The sequence below is a fragment of the Argiope bruennichi genome, chromosome X1 (assembly GCF_947563725.1).
Source record: "Argiope bruennichi chromosome X1, qqArgBrue1.1, whole genome shotgun sequence".
Taxonomy (NCBI): domain Eukaryota; kingdom Metazoa; phylum Arthropoda; class Arachnida; order Araneae; family Araneidae; genus Argiope; species Argiope bruennichi.
In genome coordinates, this window is record NC_079162.1 from 4,705,505 (window position 1) to 4,727,012 (window position 21,508).

The window sequence follows — 21,508 nt, forward strand, 5'->3', positions numbered from 1 at the left end:
CAGCCATATATTAAATAAAAATAAGTGATCATCTAAGCACTCTAAGCATATCTTAACTTCATATTATGACATTCTTTTTACATTCCCAATAGAAAAGCAATCTGAAATTAGTTGCTAAAACTTATTTCAAATTTTCTTTATTTATTAATAATTATTCATGAAGAACCATTCATACCTTACCTCCCAACCGAACATTTTTCCACATATAGAAGTGGGTAATTTGTAGCCAATAATAATACCATCTTCACCAACAATCTCCTACTGTGTCTAATATGAAGTATTTCGCTTCCACAGAAGGTGGAAAAAAAAATTTATTTCATTAATTTATACAGTTATTCTATGTCTGCCTTTACATTACAATGGAGCTTCCTTAATCATGCTTGAATACGCATCATTTTGATCATTACGAATGTTAGAGGGCAGTAAATACTATTATCAAATTTATTGAATGGCTATAACAATTAAAAAATACATGGAAATTACATAGACTTATAAATGACAGTTTTATTACTTGGCATTTAGATTATCAAAGATTAATATACAAGAGAAAGTTATTGTTTTTTTTTTTTTTTTATGAAATTTAAAAATTGCTTCAATGTAAATTTTTTTCATGTAACGTAATTAAACCTATTTAAAATGAATGTTTTATTAAATATACTCAAAATGGGGGAAAAAAGAAAAGTAATTAAGCCTTATAACTAAATACAATACATGTTTACTGATTTAAATCTTTTCCAGATAGAGTTTCTTTCCTAATTATAAAGCTTATGCTTTCTCATTAGAAAATAGAGTTAATTGACATCCCATGTTATTCCAATAAAAACTCAGAAATTTATTATTCTTGAACGTTATAAATATTTAGTAACAAGGTTTAAAAGTAGCCAAATTCGCATTTCGAAGTATTTCTAAGCTTGATAGAATTTTTTATGAGTTACATTTTATACTTATGTCTGAAAATTCGACTCCTGTCAGATCCAGTTTTATTCTCTTTGGGTTAATCTTAAAAATAATCTCTACAAGTAAAACTTTCTCTGAAGAAAGAAATATGATGAAAAAGAAAGGGTTAGAAACAAAATATTAATTTTACTTGTGAGTGAGTGAATGTGGGGTTTATTGGCGCAAAAACCATTTTTGATTATATTGCGCCAAACGTATGGTGTAATTGAAATAAAGGATACGATATATAAAAGTGATAATTTAAAATCCTATATATAAGCAAATACAAGATTGATTCTATGATAAAATAATGAAAATTTTAAAAATGTTCAGGAATATAAGATGCATGGTACAAATATTAAAAAACATCATAAAAGTCAACAAGAAACAGAAAAGTTCACTTGACAAATGTCAATGTATCAAAATGTAGTAAATTCTGAACTAAATATCAGCTTTTTTTCCTTCTTCGCTTTTTCATAAACTTCGATTTAAGAGCAGGATAAAATTTTGAATTAGCAACTGTTCGACTGGTAGACGGCTGCCATCGATGGTGATCATCTGTAAAATCTTCGTCTATAGATTCTTCTGGATCGTAATCAATATAATCCTCAGATTCTGCTGTATCTTGAACATCAGGAAGCAAATTATCTGTCAACATTGATTCTGACACTGAGTTATAAGAAGCTGTCAATTGCATTCTTTCTTGTACGTTAGTTTTATTTCTGGCTCTAAGATGTGTTTGAAAATCTACATTGTTAGGGTTTGCTGTATTTCCATTAGAATGAATACTGGTATCCTGTTGGGCTTTTTTTCTTTTTCGGAGGCCGTGTTACGTTGAATATTTTATCATCAGTTAGTGTTGAAACAGATTTTTTAAGTGATACATAAATAACATCTGAATCTGTCTGTGTAAATTTTTCTACGGTGTCAATAGATTTCTTTTGTTGAACTATTTTTGCAAAGGATGGAACAGCTGTTGGCAGACACAATTTACGTGCTTCGGCATAGGATATGTTCTTCTGTGCTTTCAGTTTCTGAATTTCCTTTTCTTTCTTTCCAAGTCGGACAGTATTTTGAGCTGGATTCATGAGGCTGTGCACAATTCGCACACTTAGGCTCTAGTTGACAATCAGTAATAGAATGACCAACTGATGCACATCTAGCGCACACCATATTCGACAGGCAGTCCTCAAATGTCCAAACCGTTGGCACTTGTAGCATCTTATTGGATTAGGTATGAAAGGGCGGACACGACAATGCAAGTATCCAGCCTTAATTGACTTCGGTAGTTGAGTTTTATTGAGCGTTAAAATTATGTGAATAGTAGGCTGAAATTCTTACAGTAATGCGGCGAACATGAATTACGCCTTGATCAGAGAAACCCTCAAGGATGTCAGAATCGGATGTATTCAACAAGTCAGGTTCAGATATTACTCCACGAACAGAGTTCAAACTTTTATGAGGAGTAATAGAGATGGGAATATCAAGCAGCATTTTTGCGTTGAGAAATGATTTTGTTTGAGATGATGACAAAGTTTCTATAAGGAAATCTCCAGATTTTAGCTTTTTAACAGATTTTGGTTCTCCTCCAATACCAGTAATAGCTTTATGTATAGCGAAAGGAGAAAACGAAAACAAATTTCTAGATTTATCCGTTGTAGTTAGAATTAAATATCTTACAAATTTACTTAAACAGTCTATATTATAACTCTCCAATTCCATAACTTCCACACCAGAAAAATTTACAAAAGATCCCATGCAAAGAAACAAGTGTAATTCGGACCCCGACGGCACTGCCCACCACGGAGCCCAACAAGGGAAGGCAGTTACTGGCTCTGGAACTCCCAGCCTCAGCACTTACCTTGGTGCTAGCCGAGGCATATACGCTCAGAGTCACCTCCAGGAACGTTGACCACCCTTAACGCCAAGCCCCAGAGAATGACCCTTTCGCTTGATCCCTAGCAGACTAACCAAATGGTTAGGATACCAGCCGAATTGATGCACCGGGGACCAACAGTACACCACCCGTCTAATGGGTCGCCACGCACGGCCAACACATGGGGTTTTTGGCTGTCCATGAGAATCAGGAAGCAAACAGAGCGGCGACAACTTCTCATGGAGAGCTCCCTCGCTTGCCGTCGAGGGAAGGAAAATATATAGCAGACAGCAGCAGATTTAGGGGAGAATAAACATAAAGGGAGTGAAGATCCCTGGGTACTTCGGGATTGGGACACCCGTACTCACCTAAAGAAGATGAGCCCCTGAGGGGTCATTTTACTTGTGAATTTATTTTATGTGTTCTACTTTTGTCGATACTACTTTTATATACTGTACATTCTAATCGTGACTTAAAGAGTCATTTTTAAATCGTTAGAGACAGGCTTGTACTTCGAGGTGAAAAATTCTTTTAAATCTTGCAAATAATTGCATTTTGTGCTCATTTGTGTCAATAAAAATACTACTGATAAAATCGCGAAATTAAATTTTTATACAGTCGTCGGTTATATTAGTCTCATTCAGTAAAACACTTTTGATACTGTAATATTTTAAACAAAATATTTCATACTTCTACATATAAGACTAACATCCAAACTTGTGAAGATTTGGATATCTTTATTGTTGACGACATTAGACCACTACGTGGATGATACGTCAGTCAACGAACGGCAGTTTCTTGAGATGGCCGTTCATTTGCCTAAAATAAAACTTCATTCCCAAAACCTTTTTGTTAAATAGTTCGGAAATTAACTCTTAGGCCATAATTAGAGTGAAACTCTTCTTTCTAAAATATATATGAAGTAAGAAAAAAATGAAAACTAAAGTACTTATCTATCAGAGCAACTTACTGGAGTTTTGTGATTTTCCATGAAACCGATGATAGCATAGAATCAAAAGGATGCATAATTTTTTTAATAAAATGAAAAATGTTTAGCTCTTAGTTTAAATGTTTCACTTTTAAAATTTTGATGATATTTAAAATCCACCATGAATATTAAAATGCTCATGTGATATAAGTGTTAAGACTCATTGGATTTAAAATAATTGAATGGGATATTATATTTATTGAGTTTGAACAATAATTTTATGTTTGTAACATCTGCACTTTTTTAGTTTAGCAGTTAGTAGAATTGCCACATATAAAGAACTCGACAGTGACTTATCAAAGCATTCAGCTTTCCAATCTTTGGTAAGTAAATCAAAAAGTAGCATTTTCATTTTATTGTTTTGTCCGAATACACTGCGTTAGATATTGTCGTTTAAAAGATATCTATTTTTTCTCTGCTCTCCTAAGCATTTGATTGAGTTTATTTATTTCTGGAATTTATCAAGTCACTGAATTAAAAAAATTTCATTAGAATGTTTCTCTATTATTTTTTTAATTGATTGATTTACAAGTTTCATTTCATAAATTTTACACCAGCAAATCCTGGCTGAACATAACGCTTAAACAGTTAGGTTGTAAAATATCTCTAGAAGACTTTCATTGATATATTTATGTTTCTTTAATTTAAAGACAATGAGGAATTTTACAATCCATGCATAAATACATAAATTTACTTTAGTGGCTTCTTTTTTCACTATTAGCGAGCATTTTTGTATACTCAAATATTTAATAAGGGGTATATCCCTTTTATATTATTCCTTATATCCCCTTTGAGCATTTATTTAGAACTTTTGAGTAAAAATTATACTACTGAAAATAATGCATTCTTCCGTTAGCGGTACCTATAACCAAAGGCAGTCTGCTATAATACTTTTACTCCTTTTCTAAATCAGTATATTTAAAATTAAAAATTTGCACATTCTGCTCAAGTAAAAAAGAAATAATAGTTTTTGGCATAAGAAAATTTTACTGGCACGTTTCTCGAATTGGCAACAGGTTTAATACATGCATAAGTAGAATTCCCTTGAAACAATATGCAGGCGGTTGTGTTTCATTTTCGCGCTTCTTACATTAGCATAGTTTGTAGGAACGAACAGCAATTCTACAAAAGGTTTTGATTGACGTGCTGCGTATTTGAGCTTTCAAAATTCTCGTGTTCACTAATCCGTTTTTTTTTTTTTTTTTTTTTTTTTTTTTTTTTTTTTTTGACAAATTGTGAATAAGAAATTTTAAGTCTCGTGCCGAGCCTACGTTTTATTGAGGGTAACTGTGATTGCATTCTTATTTTCGTACATGAACACTTTTGGCTGTGACAATGCCATCAGCATTATTCATAAGAATAAGGTTTTCCCTTATTCTTATTTGGCAAAACTTTTGGGTAACTCCAAATAATAATAATTTCATTTCGCTATATCCGGCGTCGGCCGATGTATGGGATCACTTCGTTCACTTCATCGTTATAGTTTAGTGTTGGCGAACGTCGTAATTGAAATGGGTCAGGATCCCATCATATTGGAACCTCATGCTATACTTCAGCGACTGCTGCACCAGTTATTAATTTAAAGTTCGGATAAAAGCTTATTTAGAAATATTTGATATCTTCAACTGCTCGGACATGATCTTTATCGAATCCGAACCTTGGCAGACCAGACATTTTCTGCAAATTTTGTGTAGCATGAGATTGTGTATATTCTAGGTCATGAAAATGATACTCCCTCCCTTTTATATATGTATTAGTGCAGTTCATATATAATCATTCTAGCACTTTTTAAGTAACTTTGTGCAAGCTGTAGTAAAGTAACCTGTACAGAGAATGTTCACATATTTTTAGAGCAGTTCGGAGCCTTTCAGTTAATATTTAAAATGTGTAGATTATTTTTTAAATATCGATCTGCTAGTCTTTTATTTGGATTATAAAAGTATGCATCATGATTTCCATGATAGAAGGACTTCTTGTAAAATTTTCAGAGGCATTGACTTCCATTTCTCTTGTACTGTTTTCCAGAATTCATCTAACGCTGTGCTGTTTTGAAAAAGCTCTTTTCATCAAACCAAAGACACAATCGTTAATAGTGTGAAACTTAGGGGTCTTAGCGGGAATATTTTGAAAAGGTGTAAATATGCAATACCTGTTCAACTTTCATTTTTTTATGAAATGCAGTGGCATTTTTCGATATGTGCCTCATTTCTTTATCCCAATGACTGAATATTAGATTTTCTCTTTAGAGTAAGTAGAGTTGATTTTCACATTTTCACCCAGTCTTCTTATTTTTAATTTTTCCTTGTAGAAGAGTCCTGATACAATCATAAATTCCTTTCTAAAATTTTTTTGTAGATGTATATACATTTTTTCTTTTCGTTTTCGATTGTAAATGCACCTATGTTTGCTGCAGCCCTTTAGATAAATCCAAGGTTCATGTATTTTCCTTTATCTCCGGTTAAGTAGTTTTCATGTAATAATCTACAAACTGTTCTACATTTAGCCACATGCTTTGGCGAAAGCTTGTGAACATATGTATTTTAGCTTTTTTAAGTTGTAAATCTTTGTTTGTTATTTTATTTATCATTGCTACAAATGTTTTTAAAGACTTTGCTTTGAATTCCACTTAAGCAGATTTTCTCTTGTTATCAGAGATTTAACTTTAGAAATATTCGAAACTGCGCGTATCTTTTTCTGGAATTTGTTTGGAATCTCCTTTCCATGTAAAATAAAGCCTAATTGTTTTTTATTTCTGATTAATTCGGTCGCTTATTTTGTACTTAGAAATTTTAATGCATTATATTTCACAGTGTTTTTAAAATGTGAAATAAGAATATTTCATTTTAGAAAACACACAAACTTATCCTTCAAATCACAGATTGCTTACACACGACATTTTAATAGAAGAAAAAATTAAAAAGTAGTAAACGATATTTTGCGTTTCAGATAATCGGTTATAGCCTCAAATTTTTATTTCAAAACATTTGCTTTTTTTAAAAATTCTTTATCGAAAGCTACCTAATACCCTTTTTATTTATATATGTTTATATGTAAACTGCAATTATCAAATGAGTCATATTCTTATAAAATATTTTTATTTTATAATTTCTTTTATTAAAAACTGCTGATACTTATAGTTTCAAAAGGTATCATCTATTCGCAGTATTAAAGTTTTTATGTCAGTAATATTTATAACACTTGATATTACAATGAAACATTTCAAATGGATTTTTTCAAAGGATGGGATTGATTTAAGTCTTCTTACTAAACGTTTACTGCCTGAACATCTGGTGAAAAAGGTATGTTTTTTTTTTTTTTTTTTTTCTTAATTCTGCTATTGAATCTTGTGTGACATACAGGGTACCCTCCGAAAATGGAGCAAGTATTTTTCTTAAATATTGCATTTAGACATATACTTCCAGTTGCAAAGTTTTATCAAATAAGTACTCAAACGTATGAACATACTCTGGCTTCTGTAGGGAGTAATAATAAAAAATTACAAAAAATTAAATATTTATGCGACAGACATAGCAAAAACGCGTCAAGGGGTGAAATATTTTTCTTACACTCATCTATGAGGATACAAAGTTCATTTTGTATCTGTGAAATTTTCGGAGGTACTGAATGGCAAATTTTTTAATTTATACCGTTTTATCATCGTCGTTACAACGAGACTATTCTGTCGTACCTCTAACCACTTTTAGAGCGAGACTTTTGTTGTAATTTTGAAGGATTATATACATTTCACAAAAGATTATTAAAAGGGCAGATTCAGAAAATAAAGACATTCTTCGCCATGTCCTTTCAGTGTAAGAAGGGAGATACTTAAAAATCGCAAGTACGTAAGATTATGTGTAACATTACAATGTTTTGCTCTTATGATTGCTTCTTTACTGGGTATGATTATTGATATTCACTGAAAAGGAATGCTCACTCCACTATTTAAAATGACAGTTCTTGGGAAAATGTTTTCTTTATAGTTACTAGATTTCTTTTTCTAGTCATGTATAACTGGTCGTCTGAAATACAATCCAAAGTATATTACGCATCAAAGCGGTATTTAGAATAAAATTAAAAAGTGTCTTTATTTTTGCTTTCCTTTAAGTCTATGGCCAATGGCATGCCCCTGACATTTATATTTTACAACTAGACCGACATTATGATTGCGCGTAACATTTCCTAACGCTTCATGTTATGAAATATGTTATACTTTTAGAAAGTACGCAGTTGCGAGCAAAGAGCTTTCTTTTCTTATTCAACATTCGTCTCTCTGGGATGTCTTAAATGTTCGGTTTTTCAATTTTCTCTTCCTTTCTTTATAAAGTTGAAGTCGCGACTAATCTAAATGAATAACATTGTGAGGGATTAGCAAATTTCTTTCAAGTCATGATGATTAGATGATGTACTACTAAGCATGTGACAGTTTTTTTTTATTATTAATTGAATAAATCTGCATTTTTGAAATAAACGTTTCCATATAAAATTGTGATTAGTTTCTCTAAATTTAAAAATAAGCATATCTTTGCAAATTTTGTTGCATGAGATTTTGTGTGTGCATAGATGAATGTAAGGGTAACATTTTACTGCCTGAGACTTTTACTCTGTGACCTTAAAAATTTATTTTTAGTAACTTTTATTATTAACTTCCAGAGACGCTAAAGCGTTTTCATACAATTGTCTACCTTATTTATTGAAACTTTGTAACTGGAAGCATATGTCTAGGTGCAATATTTAGGTAAAATATTTCCACTTGTTCCACTTTTTTGGGACACTCTTTATTTTTGATTGTAGCTTTATCTTGCTTTCTGCTTTGTTTCTTGTGTTATTAAACCCTATCCACCAATGCTATAATCTGTTCTGTTGAACTAAAATATTTCTTACGTCAAAATTTCTCTTTCATTTTCTTCCTCTGCAATTTAATAGTTATATTTTTAATTACAGGATATTATGGAAATAAAAAGTTTCTGGCTTAAAGTCTAAAAGCAAAATGCGGTTCAGTATGTGTGTACTTTTAAACAGGCTTTATATTTCATTTGATTCATTACTTTTTTAAAATCATTTTTAATTTTATGATAGCTAACCCATTTTTTTTAGCTGAATTCAGCTTATCAAAATAATATTTACACTAAATGCCTGTAAATCTTAGGGAACTTTAAACTGTACTTTAATATAAGAAATATTTTTTATGAGCAAAATTCCAAAATGCAATAAAAATGCTGTAATTCTTTTTTTTTTTTTTTTTTTTTTCCCTCTTATAGGAAGATGAGACACCCTGGACATGGGATACACTTTTTGCGGATGTATCATCTCATTTTCATTCAGCAAGTGCTTTAGACAGTAATAGTGTTGAGAAGCTTAGTGATCAAGTAGATAAGGATTTGTAGATTTGGGGGGGGATGGGGAGTGCAGTATTAAAATTTATCATTCTGCTGAAATGGATTTAAGTTTTTGTGAAAAGCTAATTAAGTGAGGTAATACATTTTCATCAATCATAATTCATTGCATTAATCTCATCAAAATCATTTCTATGTAACAAGCAGCCCTATTAATTTAAGATTGATTATAATTAGGGATTGCAATACCGGACCAAAATTTCAATACCGGTATTCGGTATTTTTTAAATCTTAATACCGGGATACCGGTTTTAATACCGGTATTAGGAATTTTGGAAAAAGAAAGAAAACACAGGTGTTTCTTTTTTTTTATTTGCCAGTTTTGTTAGAGAGTGTAAATATCACAAAAAATAATTTGTAACTTATAAATTATAACAGTATATAATCACAAAAAAGTAGTTATTAAGTATTTAAGTATTTAAATCACAAAAAAATTGCAAATATCACTATTCAGTTTGTGGTACTATTACAAATTTTTGAAATATGATCTAAAAAAACATAATGCATCAATTGTACTGTCATTAAACCTGAAAAGTAATTTTGTGTAAAAATTACCAGCTGTCGAAAACGCTCTATCGGCGTCTACACTAGTTGGTGGTACTGTTAGCAATGCGCGATATACTTTTTCCAAGTATTTACCTCTAAATCTCTCATCTTCAAATAAATCGATTTCTCATCGGATGGTTTTGGATATAGCTGATTTCTGTATTGTATTTTGGTTCGTTGAAATTTTTTTATTTATCGCTAATTCTAATTTTTGTTCAAGAGACAATTCCTTTTCACTATTGACAGTAGTGACATCATAATCTTCGATAACTGAACCGAATTCTGAATGTGGATAGGTTTGTGGGGAAAAAATTTTAAGAAACTTTACTCTAACTTAATCAGATTTGAATTGGTTATTTTCTTTTCTTCTTTTCATTTTCATTTTTAAAATCATTAGAATTATGTAAATACCATAAGACATTTTCTATTTCGGTATGCCTTTCTTTTTTGCTATGTTTCAATGTAATATATAATTCTTCAGATACTAATGTACTCTGTTCTTTCAGTGACTGCTACATGAAATTTACTGTTGCATTAGCTGTTAATAAATTAGAATCTCTCCAACATAATGCCTCAATAGTCAGTTGTATTGGAAGTAGAGCTGACATAGTTCTGGATATTAAGTCGAATTCACTATCTGAAAAATTAATTTACAGGTTTAAGTCAATTATTGCTTTTTGGATTGGATTTCCCAGTTTCAAAAATCGTCCCATCATTAGGAGTAAACTGTTCCAACGTGTTTTAGAATCTAATATTAACATATATTCTGTTTTATTTTCAGTTAGTATATATTTTAGTAATATATCCTTTTTATAGGGGAACGTTTAAATATTTTAACTATTTTTCGAACTTTATAAATTATAGGAAGCAATTCTTGATAGGTTAATATTTCATCCTCATTAGCAATATCTTCTTCAGCAATTACATTGTCATTATCTTCATTGTCAATATCACTCTCACTCTTACTCTTTTCAAAGTTGGAATCCGAAGTTTCTATATCCACAGTATTTGGATTCTTCTGTTCTTTATATTTTTGGTATAATACATCTATTACTCCTAATTGAATTCCATGTGCATAGCACAACTGCTGATTTGCACCAATCAACTTTCCAACTTTTTTCATAATTGTTGCTCCATCAGTCGTTATGGAAACTATATTTTCTTTCAGGGATAATCCATGTTTCGATAATTTAGATTTAAGCAATTAATTAAGCCATTAATTAGCTAATTAATTTCGCCTGTTAGGGAGACATAAAAACAAAAACGTATACTATATTGCTATGTTCGCGACACCTGAACATATAGTGGAGACAATTTCAAAAATTTCTAGTAAATACCGAAAAACCGGTATTCAAACTTGTGAATACCGGTATTACAAAATTGTACAAATGGCTCAAAATACCGGTATTCGGTATCCCGGTATACCGGTATTGCAATCCCTAATTATAATATTCATTTTATCGTTATTTATTGATTTTGGTAACCTGATGACAGAGCTTCTGCCTTGGGAGCGGAGGATCGCGGATTCGGCTTCCAATTCCACCAATGATCTGCAGCGTATGACATCCGATACTTATTAAATTTTATTGATAAAAATGACAATTTTTATTTTAAATATTAAAATTTTGTTTCCCTTAATAATTTATTCACTAAATTTTATCATGTCAGTAATTTGTTTTTGTATTGCTGGAAAGTAAAGATGAAGAAACAAAAGAATAAGTTTATATTATTAAACGTCTCTTGAGATTAATGTTAATGGAAAAATTAATGTTAATGGAATCTTTTTCTCCAAGGATTAAGATGTTACAAAAGTAATTCCTAACTGAAAGAAAAACAAAGAACTTCCTTCAGTTGGTTCACTTTATGAAAGCTAGAGCAACCTTTTAGCTGTTCAGCTTGTCAAAATAATTTTTATAAAGAGCTTAAGAAAAAGAAAGAAAGAAATGTCTAGCTAAAAGCCAAAAATACATTAGTCGAAAACAAGAGTAAATATTTTTTTTTTTTTAAATCACTGTCATTTTCATTGGATTCTTTGTTTTACCGAAGCCGAAATTAATATTATTATATTATAATCTTCAATGTATTATCTTTATATATAGTTTTTTTTTTATTCAAATAATATTCTGTATAACATGCTTGAACAATATTTTATTTATTTTTAAACTGACTGATGTGATATCCATGACTCTGGAAATGTTAATGCTACTTAAAATCAATTTTTTTTCTAAAATAAAATGATATAGAATTACTGTGTCAGTTGTCTTGTCTCTTGAATATCAAAGATTCCTATTTTTAAAATATAATTATGTGTATTTTCATATAGAATTATCTTTTGTACATGTACTGTTTTTTTTTTATGAAGAAGAGGAATTTCACAGATAGTAAAAATAAAATAAGTTTGAAATTAGAAGCAAATGGAATGCATCGCAATATGGAAGTCCATATGTCAGAAAGGATGAAGTCTATTTAGTAGCATAGTCTACCATTTCAGTATCAGAAATCTAAAAAGTTATTTAAAATGTAGAAAATTCAAAAAAAATAAATGCAAGGAAATGTATCTGTGATCATTTTACTACGAAATTAAAATAATCTGTCTCCACACACACACAAAACTTTAAGCCTGCTCCTATAAATTTTTGAATTTAAGTAATTATACTCATAACTATTATAGATTTAGTTCCCTCTAACTTTAAACGAGCAATTCTTATATAAATTGATTTCGTGTATCTCTGAAATGGCTCTAACAATTTGGTTCCATTTTTTTATTTAGATAAGGTTTTGCTTTTGGAGTTGAACTATATAGGTATCTTTCGTAAAACAACACAATTTTACTCAAAAAAAAATGCCTGCCGAGCGAAGCTTGGTCTTAATGGTACTTGCTAAATAATACGTCGAAAATGAAAAGCCCCCCCCCCCCCGATTTAAAGAAGTCTGAGCAGAAATTTTCGAAGCTCTAATTTGGATCTTGATCAGTTGCTTCTTTTCTTTCTCTTTCTCTCACTCTCTTTTCACTTTTATTTATTTATTTTCATTTCATTTCTCGCTTACTCTTTTTGATTTCGGCTTCGCTTTCGTGTTGCCTGATCCTCCATTTTAATAAAATCATTTAGTTTTTTTTTTTTAAACTAAAAGCAAAATATATAATATACTACTTATTGAATGGGTTTGAAATACAGCATACTTCATATTTGCCTTTGAAATCAAAAAATTTGGATTACATTAGGTTTAAGTTGCTTTTTTAAAATTTTAATTCAATTGCATGCACTTGCGAAATATTTTTTTCTGGTTTCTGCCTTTATTGCCGATAGCAAATTCAGAGACATATACAAGTTACCATGTTTTGTTACAAAGCATCTGGAAGTTCAATGCATTAGCAAGTAATGTGTATTCGTACAAATCTTACAATAAAATTTTGATTATAGATTAACAATCCCGTCAAATAGCCACGTAACATTTAAAATTTGTTCAAGTGCTACAAAATAATTTTATCTTAATATTTGGAAACATATTTAGAAAATTCTTTACAAATGCTGCGGTGTTATCGTATCTGAAAGCAGAAAAGGGAAATGTACAGGAAGTTTCAAAAGTCCTTAGACAAATTGAAAGAGTGGATCAGGAAGCAAGAACAAGTATTTTTATAGCAGAGCATGGGTGTAAACACAGAGCACAAATGCTGCTAGACATTTTGCTATTGAATTAAATGAACGAGAAAGATACACCCGATCAAGTGCACAACCCAGATTTAATAGAAATCACATTTATAATAGCATATGAATGCAGTTGCATTACTCATAGTATGCGACTGCAAGTTATTTGAAAACTAACTTACTTCAAAGGTTTACTATTGACATTCTAACCTTCTATTTCTGTCATGCTGTGTACTTGTAATGCTGCTACACGTGTAACTCTCTTTCTGTACTATTGCAAATTTGTATTCCATTAAACCTGTGTTGAACTCTTTATCTGGCTTATCTTATTTTATAGCAAAGATATCTCTCTGGTGGTCGTTCTTTGCATTTGCGCTCCCATGTTCTATTGTAAATATGAATTATTTCGGTGTATCTAGCCTACCTTTGAAGTTTGAGGACTTGATTCATTCATGTGTCATATTTACTTGAATGAAAATACAAATAAACCGAGGAACTTTTTTCTTTGTTGTTAGAGTTTATTAGAAGAACCTATATGAATCTGTGGGAAAAAAAGAAAAAAAAACCTGAGTTGGACATTTTGCAATAATTGTATCCAAACACTTTCATAAATATATCTGCTTTATTTTACATTAGAGAGAACGAAATTCACTTTATTATAAAAGTTTTATTTTTCGCCGCACCTGATTAAAGCATTTTTATTTATATTTTTACATTATTATTTAAAAATACCCTGCAGTTACATGACGAGGAGGGGTCGACAGAAAATTCATAACTCGGGGTATAACTTTACATATAAATATATGGGAATTTTAATTAATTTGACAACTGAGCCAAAGCAACTGTTTAGTAGAAAAGTTTGCAATAAATAATCTGATTTTCATACATATCAGTACAAAATAACACATAATAAAATGAAAATGTTTTACGAAACAGGTTTATTTCAATGTCTATGGCTTTATGAAATCTAAAAAAATAATTTAGCAAATTGCTGAAACATCTTTTTAAGCTGGTAAATTGACATTTCTATACTACAGCTCATTGATATCATTATCTTACCGGCATTATTGATTGCTCATTTTTGGAAAATAATTATTTTTCTTTTATTTCTGTTATTTGTTTTTATTTTTGAAATTTCCGTTTTAATCATTTCTAAGATTGGAAATATTCGAAGCGAATGGGAAGCTTCTAATTTGGCAATAATGCATTTTATTGGCATAATGCATAAATGGCAATAATGCATTTTATTTTACGTGATATTTAGATTTAAATTAAAATATATTTTACAGTAAAAATGGCAGAAACCTAAAAGCATCACGATCATAAAACTTTGAAGTAGAATTTATATTTTAAATTGCAATTTAAAATATAGAAACAGTTCGTATTTATGAAGACATGGTTATCTTAATACATTAGGCATTAAAAGTCTTGAAAACGATAGTGGTTGAAACTAGACAAAGAATATGTTATAAAATCATAATAATGTAAAAAATTTAACTGAAATCATAAGTGTGTAAGTATATGGTGGCTATAATTAAAATGACTCTATTCATACCTATGAAGAGCTTATTCTGATTGACGTACTTCATTGAAACGTAGTTTTACGTTATATGAGCCATGTTTAAAAGGGGCTGCGGTGGCCTGGTGGTAAGGTCTCGGCTTCGGAACCGGAGGGTTTCAGGTTCATGTCCTGATTCAACCAAAGAACCGTCGTGTAAGGGGGTCTGTTGCACGTTAAATTCGTCATGACCAAACGTCCTCCCGCTGGTGTGGAGAGGGGGTGCCAGCTCAGGTGTCGTCCTCGTCATCTGACCGAGATTCAAAATTACGAGGTCCGTCCCAAAATAGCCCTAGTGTTGCTTTAAAATGGAACGTTAATATAACTAAACTAAACTAAGAGCCATGTTTAAAAGAAAACTGCAAAATATAATAATTCAAATTTTGATTACGAGATGGCGAATTTTATGTAATGTAAAAAGACCATTATGCAAATTCGGAGCGTTTAAAAATGCCAGTAATCAATGCCATAAAATCATTAACCGTTTTCATTTCATCGTAGCCTCAGCCATGATCGAGGAAGGACACAATCGAACTTTGCTCACCAGCGGGTTAGTTCAGCTACATCTGCAGTTCTCATTCAAATGCCTCTTGGGCCTTTAGGAATTCAGTCCGGACGATAATGAAAATTCAAAAGTAGATATTGAAAGACGAACGAAATGACCAGAGCAAACTACATAATACCGCTCTCCAAAAATAGATTCAAAGTTTACAATCATCTAAATATTCTGAAATACAAAATAATACCAAGATAAACCCATGCCATCTAATGCTCAGAAAACAATAAATATATACTAATCTGCTGGGTGGAAGAAGTATTGAATTGGATGACAGAGCAGAAAACAAGTCTACAAGACACAATGATGATGAGGACCGAGAAGGAAATACCCAGCAATGTATTACAGTATTCTGAAGTTTAGAGAACTTGAAGAAGAAATTGGCAAATTAAAAGACAATATCTTGAAAAACTGAACCCTGTCCTAATATTAATTGTACGAAACAACATTCCTTATTGAATGATTTGCATACGGAAGAAGGTTTTACTAGCCCAAAAACATCGCCAAAAAGAAGACTCCCAGACAATAGCCCGAGCGTACGAACCCACAATAAATATCAAACCTTTGAAACCTCAGAGCAAATCGTTGAAAATACAAATATAGCCCAATCGATGAACATGAAAAACAGTCTTTTCTTGCAAAAAGTCGAGATGACTCCCCAGAACAGAAAATCATCTGCATTGTGGATATATGAGATGAATGCCTCTAAACTAGGGAGAAAGAAAAAAAAATCATTGTACTTCTAGCAGAAAAGAAAAAACATATATTTTCGTGAAGCGTCCATTAAAAATAATTATTAAATGCAGAAGGATGTAATTAAATTAGAAGACTTCAGCATTATGAATATTTCTCAACTAAAAACTGTAGAAATAGAATTCTGTTTTCCTAGTGGATATAAAAATACGCCAAGAAATTTACACCTTGCAATTATCAGAATTAAAATCGAAACATTTAGAAAAAGAGTCAAAGTAATTTTCAATTATCTGTATGAAATGTGTCCAATTCCGCCACAGCACAAAACACGATGTATCAAATGCAATTGAAAGCGCGTCACTAGATATTGCATGTTTAAAGAGAAAGACTAGATTGTCTGGAAAAATGATATTTGGTTTTATGGAGAGGCTGTAAAGCCTACCCAAGATTAACAGTACCTAAATCAGAAAAAACTTCGCAATGCAATTAACAGAGAACTTCATTAACCCGGATAAAGCACAACAACAACCAGGAACCTAAGTATCAAAATCATAGAAACCCAACAGATACAACCCTAGATATCCTTCCCCACCATTTGCATATTTTTGCACAGCCTGAAAAAAAAGCAAAATACTTTTTAAAGAATTCTTCAACTTCATTGCAGCAAAAAAAAGAAATTCGTCCTTTTGAACGCCTGCATGGATTAAGCACAGAAATCCCCATTTCGACAATTTCTTCCTATGAGTTAATGCTTCACTCGTAAAAAATTATTGATATTCTTGATCGGTTATTTTCGAATTATAGAAAATCCACCTGAACAGACTGAAGAATGATCTAAGTCCAGTCTGAAAAAAACCCCAGGAACGAACACTTAAATTCTCCCTACGCCTTTGGAGATTGGCGCTTGATTTCCCCTTCACCTCCTCACTGCGCCAAAACTTGCGCTCTCATTATATAATCACTAGGTCATTCCAGGTTATTTCATTTAAAGCCATGTTTTCCACAAGAATCTGGGACAAGCTCTTTGTTGGGCTAGGGGCCCCGTCAACCCTACATTCAGTCACCGTAAAATCATTTCTTGCCATGTCCTTAGAGAAGAACGATCGAACTTGACTGGTTAAGTTGTTTTATCAGAACTACAGTAATGGTTTAGCTGCACTGCGAGAACATCAGCAATTGAAAGGCTTGCTAGAAGGCCTTGTGGCGGAGAATAGATTGAAAAAGATTATTCTTAAGTTTAAAGAGATTGGGGAGTTGGATATGCTACCAGGAAATGGATTTCAGTTGAAGGGGTGGAAGAAGTCGCTACTGCTATGATTGAGGGATCATTCGATTCCTAACATTCTTGGACAAGTGCTCGAGCGGTGTCATGTGTTTCACTCACCCTTTGTTTACAGCACGAAAGGTTATGAAGTGCATTTTTAAGTCGTCTGTATACAAGGTCCATGTAGTACAAAAGCTGACCATAGACCTGTTGGAACCTGGAACTCAAGACTGGAACAACGCATTGATTTTGCTTACCGGTTTCTGGACTGAATAGCCGTTTGCAGTGCATGACCTTGGAACGTTTTGTGGTCAGATGAGGAGCATTTTACGCTAGATGGAGTAGTGAATATTCAGAGCTGTCGCATATGAAATACTGCTTATCCTAATGTTGTGTTGTGCCTCTGCGTTCTGATTTCATTACTGCATGGTGCGGATTTACTGTTTATTTCATTTATGATTTCTTTTTGCTTTCTCGTACGCAAAATATGCAACAAGATTGTGGAAACCTTTCGGAAAAAGTGCGTTTTTGAGATTTGATCCCCCCCAAGTAACAATTTCTTTAAGAAAAATACAATTGTATACCATTTTGAATGTAATTTAACCAAAAATTTAATCAAACATTTTCTATAATGTTTGCATTGTCCATTTCACTTTGTATACTCCCATACGTTTTTCTTCTACCACATAGACTCGTAGATTCAGTTTTAAATTATTATGTCATCAAATGATATTGTGTACGTTTTTCTGCCTTTATTAATTTTTTTTGTAGTGGTTAAACTCCTTCAAAAGTTTAGAAATATGACTTTTAGTTAGATTTCCACCAGTTTTCTTTCTAATTTCATTATAATTAACGCTTTTTTCATGCAATAGTAAAACCTTACATCGTTTTTGAGTGACAGATCAATTCTTATTACTATTTCACTCATTTTTTTATGTTTTGATAAAATGGGAGAATGCAAAATAATAATAATAATAATAAATAAGTGACTAACTTGATAGCAATCACAAAAAAACATGGGCAAATTATTTCCTCTCAGATCCAAAATATGGTGTTCAGTTGATGTCAACAAGATAGCACTTTATTGGCTGTCTAAATACTCATGCTTACTGGCTATAACTGAATACAGAACAGCTATGTCTTATGAACATAAGAAAGGTGTGCTTTTTTCTTCTGGTTATTTCGCTTCAACAAAAAAATAATGATAATTGAACAAATTTTAATGATGTACATTCTTGGCTAAATTATCTTTAAAATGGTAAATAACTTTGTGGTATTACTATAAATACCATTTCTGTTATGAGACATTAAATCTCCAAAATGCACTTCTTTCAAAAAATTTCCGGAATTTCGGCTATTACTGTACAAACGGTCTTTATGTAAGTCTGAGTATGGTCACTTTAATTATATTCATATTGTACGTTTTACACTTTTCCATTTAACCATTTAATTTGACTTATTTCGTATGAAGATGGAATTTTGTAATTGCTTTCCACAGATTTCCTAATGTTCTAGGGTTTTGAATTTTTTTTTAATTTGGGTATTTTTGATGACTGTGCACTATTGTGACTTTTTTAGAAATTAATTACTTGTTAATTTATTAATTAAACTTTTATTCTATACAAATGATACCATCTGGTAATGAATTTGAAAGAAAAAACAGACTTCATTATATTTATAGTGATGAATTGTAAAGTAACGGCAAAAAAGTGAATAATGGTTAAAATAAAAGTATTTTACTTAATAGTTCATTTGTTTCTAAAACTGTTTTATAAATTGTATCGTATTGTTTTAAGATAGAAAGTAGAATAAAATACTGTAAATCATTCTACACATTGCATTGTGTAGAATGATTTGCATTTTACAGAAAAATATTTTGCAATACTTTCTACGTATTTTTTTTTTATCTGTTTAATCATGGAAACCTTTCAACTTTTGTTTCAAAAGTTAGTGATGAAAAGTAATTTTCTTGATAATTTATTAAGTTGCATTCGAAGAATTATACATTCCATTTTCTTTTACTGCCTCAAAAGATATTATTTACTGATGAACCCATCGCAAATGAGAGTGAGGGCGGTGTGAGGACGGTTGAGGATTTCTGTACACAAGCGGAGAGATATCCACTCCATTTATTGGGTTTTCCTGTAAGAATAAACATGCATTTACAAATCGTGAAACAAAAACACTCGTATAATTGATTAAAAAGGCAATTGCATCAACTGTTCAGAACCAAACAAAACACAGAGGATTTCAGAAATTCTGAGCAATTATAAAACTGATAATTCGTAAACGAATGAATATGTCATTTTCAAAGGAAGAATGAAAGTGAAACTAGATTCTTTTAAAAATTACATAAACAATAGATTACAAACAAATAGTTTTCAATTTAAGCCACTAGCGTTTCTGCAATTTTGGAGCGATACGTTACGTTGAATGACTGTGATAGGAGTAATGGCTTAAAAATACTCAATGGTTCGTCCCCCGTTCAGTCAAACGAGGTATATTTTTTTCACAGTTGAAAGCAACATTTTCGTTTCTGAGGCTCTGTGTACCATCGAAAGTAATACTTAATGTATTGAAAAATGATGCTTCTTGTCTAATAGCTCTGATTGGAAGACGACACATTAAACATTTTTAAGACGGTGCTTCATTTTTTATCTTATTCTATGTAAAACCTCATTCCGACAACTACAGATTCTAAGGTTAAGAGGTTTTGATAACGTCATTGTGATACAGATGCTGCTTTCTCCCCTTTTTTAAGAAATAGGGCAATAATTAAGTTTAGGAGGTCTTTCAACAACAGAAATGCTTTCTCTTTGGGCCTAATTTTTTGCTGAATGCCTTCAAGTAAGGCATTCGCACATTACAGAAGAACCAAAATTTGGAGTATTCAGTGAAAATATTTAATAAGTATGTTCTTTCCGTTACGATCTCAATTCAAGATATAATAAGGTTATTAAAACCTATTATTAGTGTTGTATTTAATAAAAACAGCTCTAGTTAAGGCAATTGACGATTCTCAAGAAGCAAAACAATCAAAACTAATTTTACTTGCAATTATAAAGTGCATGTTCGTTTAAGTTTTTCACTTTCTCCATCTATTTAGAATATCTAAATAATATGAATTTATAATTTTAAATAAATATTTTTAAAGCAATGATACAAATTTAAAAAAAGACAAGTTGATTGAATGTGTCATGTGTGTTGAGACTGTACCTGAATATCATTTCATTCAGTCGTTTCTCCGCTAATAAGATTCAAAGATGTGGGTTCGTAATGTGAAATAATCCACACTCGTTGTTAATCTAACTCCATTTTATTCTCTCTCTATCTATACTACAATTCTATTTACATGTTATATATATATAGTTAATTGCTTGCTTTGCGTAGTTACCATATACAAAAACATACATTGGTTTCGCGCGCAGTTAATTCTGACTTTAGAGTCCTAAAAGCAAGTTATAGCTCTAGTATGATTAAAGTTAAAATTAGTTTTTAGCCAAAGGCGCCCGTAACATCCTCCCACCTTTTGATTTTTAAATTAGGTGGTTATAAAATCAAAATTAACAAAATATTGCATTCGAAATATTAAGAAATCAAAACATGAAATGCACATATTTGAAAAGTACATAATAAAGTTCAAAGTTAGTTAAAACGTGAAGGTTTAACCACTCTTCTTCCACTTCTAGTTTTTGTTTCGTAGTCGTTATTTTCCGAGCTCGGGATTTTGATTTCTTCATACGAAGCAACCGGTTCGTTTTTTCTCGCAACTACAGGATCGTGATTGTCTAATTCCAAGGGGTATAAACGTTGCTCTGGAAGCACAAGTTCCCCACTCGCTGTTTTCAGCTTTACTACTCGGATGCAGCCATCTTTCCCAGGAAACACTTCGATTATCATTCCCAAAGGCCAGTCTAGTCGCTTTTTGATATCACTTTCAATTATAACAATATCTCCCACTTGCACTTGTCTAGATTCCTTTCTTTTTCGCTTCTTCTGGATTAACAAGGTCAGATATTCTTTTCGAAATCTTTTCCTCAAGTCCTCTCGT

At 31.4% G+C, this 21,508-nt stretch overlaps 2 protein-coding genes across 4 annotated transcripts in view; one reads left to right on the plus strand and one right to left on the minus strand.

The window, feature by feature from the left end:
- LOC129958505 (intraflagellar transport protein 43 homolog) overlaps positions 1-11,956 on the plus strand; it is a 72,226-nt gene extending 60,270 nt beyond the window's left edge. For all 3 annotated transcript variants that reach the window (XM_056071029.1, XM_056071030.1, XM_056071031.1), the window contains exons 8-10: positions 4,048-4,123; positions 7,040-7,099; positions 9,059-11,956. In XM_056071029.1, the coding sequence (XP_055927004.1) occupies positions 4,048-4,123; positions 7,040-7,099; positions 9,059-9,184 (262 nt within the window). In that variant the 3' untranslated portion in view covers positions 9,185-11,956. The remainder of the gene's footprint in view (positions 1-4,047; positions 4,124-7,039; positions 7,100-9,058) is intronic.
- A 7,527-nt stretch (positions 11,957-19,483) lies between these two features.
- LOC129958435 (paired mesoderm homeobox protein 2A-like) overlaps positions 19,484-21,508 on the minus strand; it is a 134,487-nt gene continuing 132,462 nt past the window's right edge. Inside the window, exon 4 of the mRNA XM_056070926.1 lies at positions 19,484-19,599. Coding sequence (XP_055926901.1) covers positions 19,484-19,599 — 116 coding nt within the window. The remainder of the gene's footprint in view (positions 19,600-21,508) is intronic.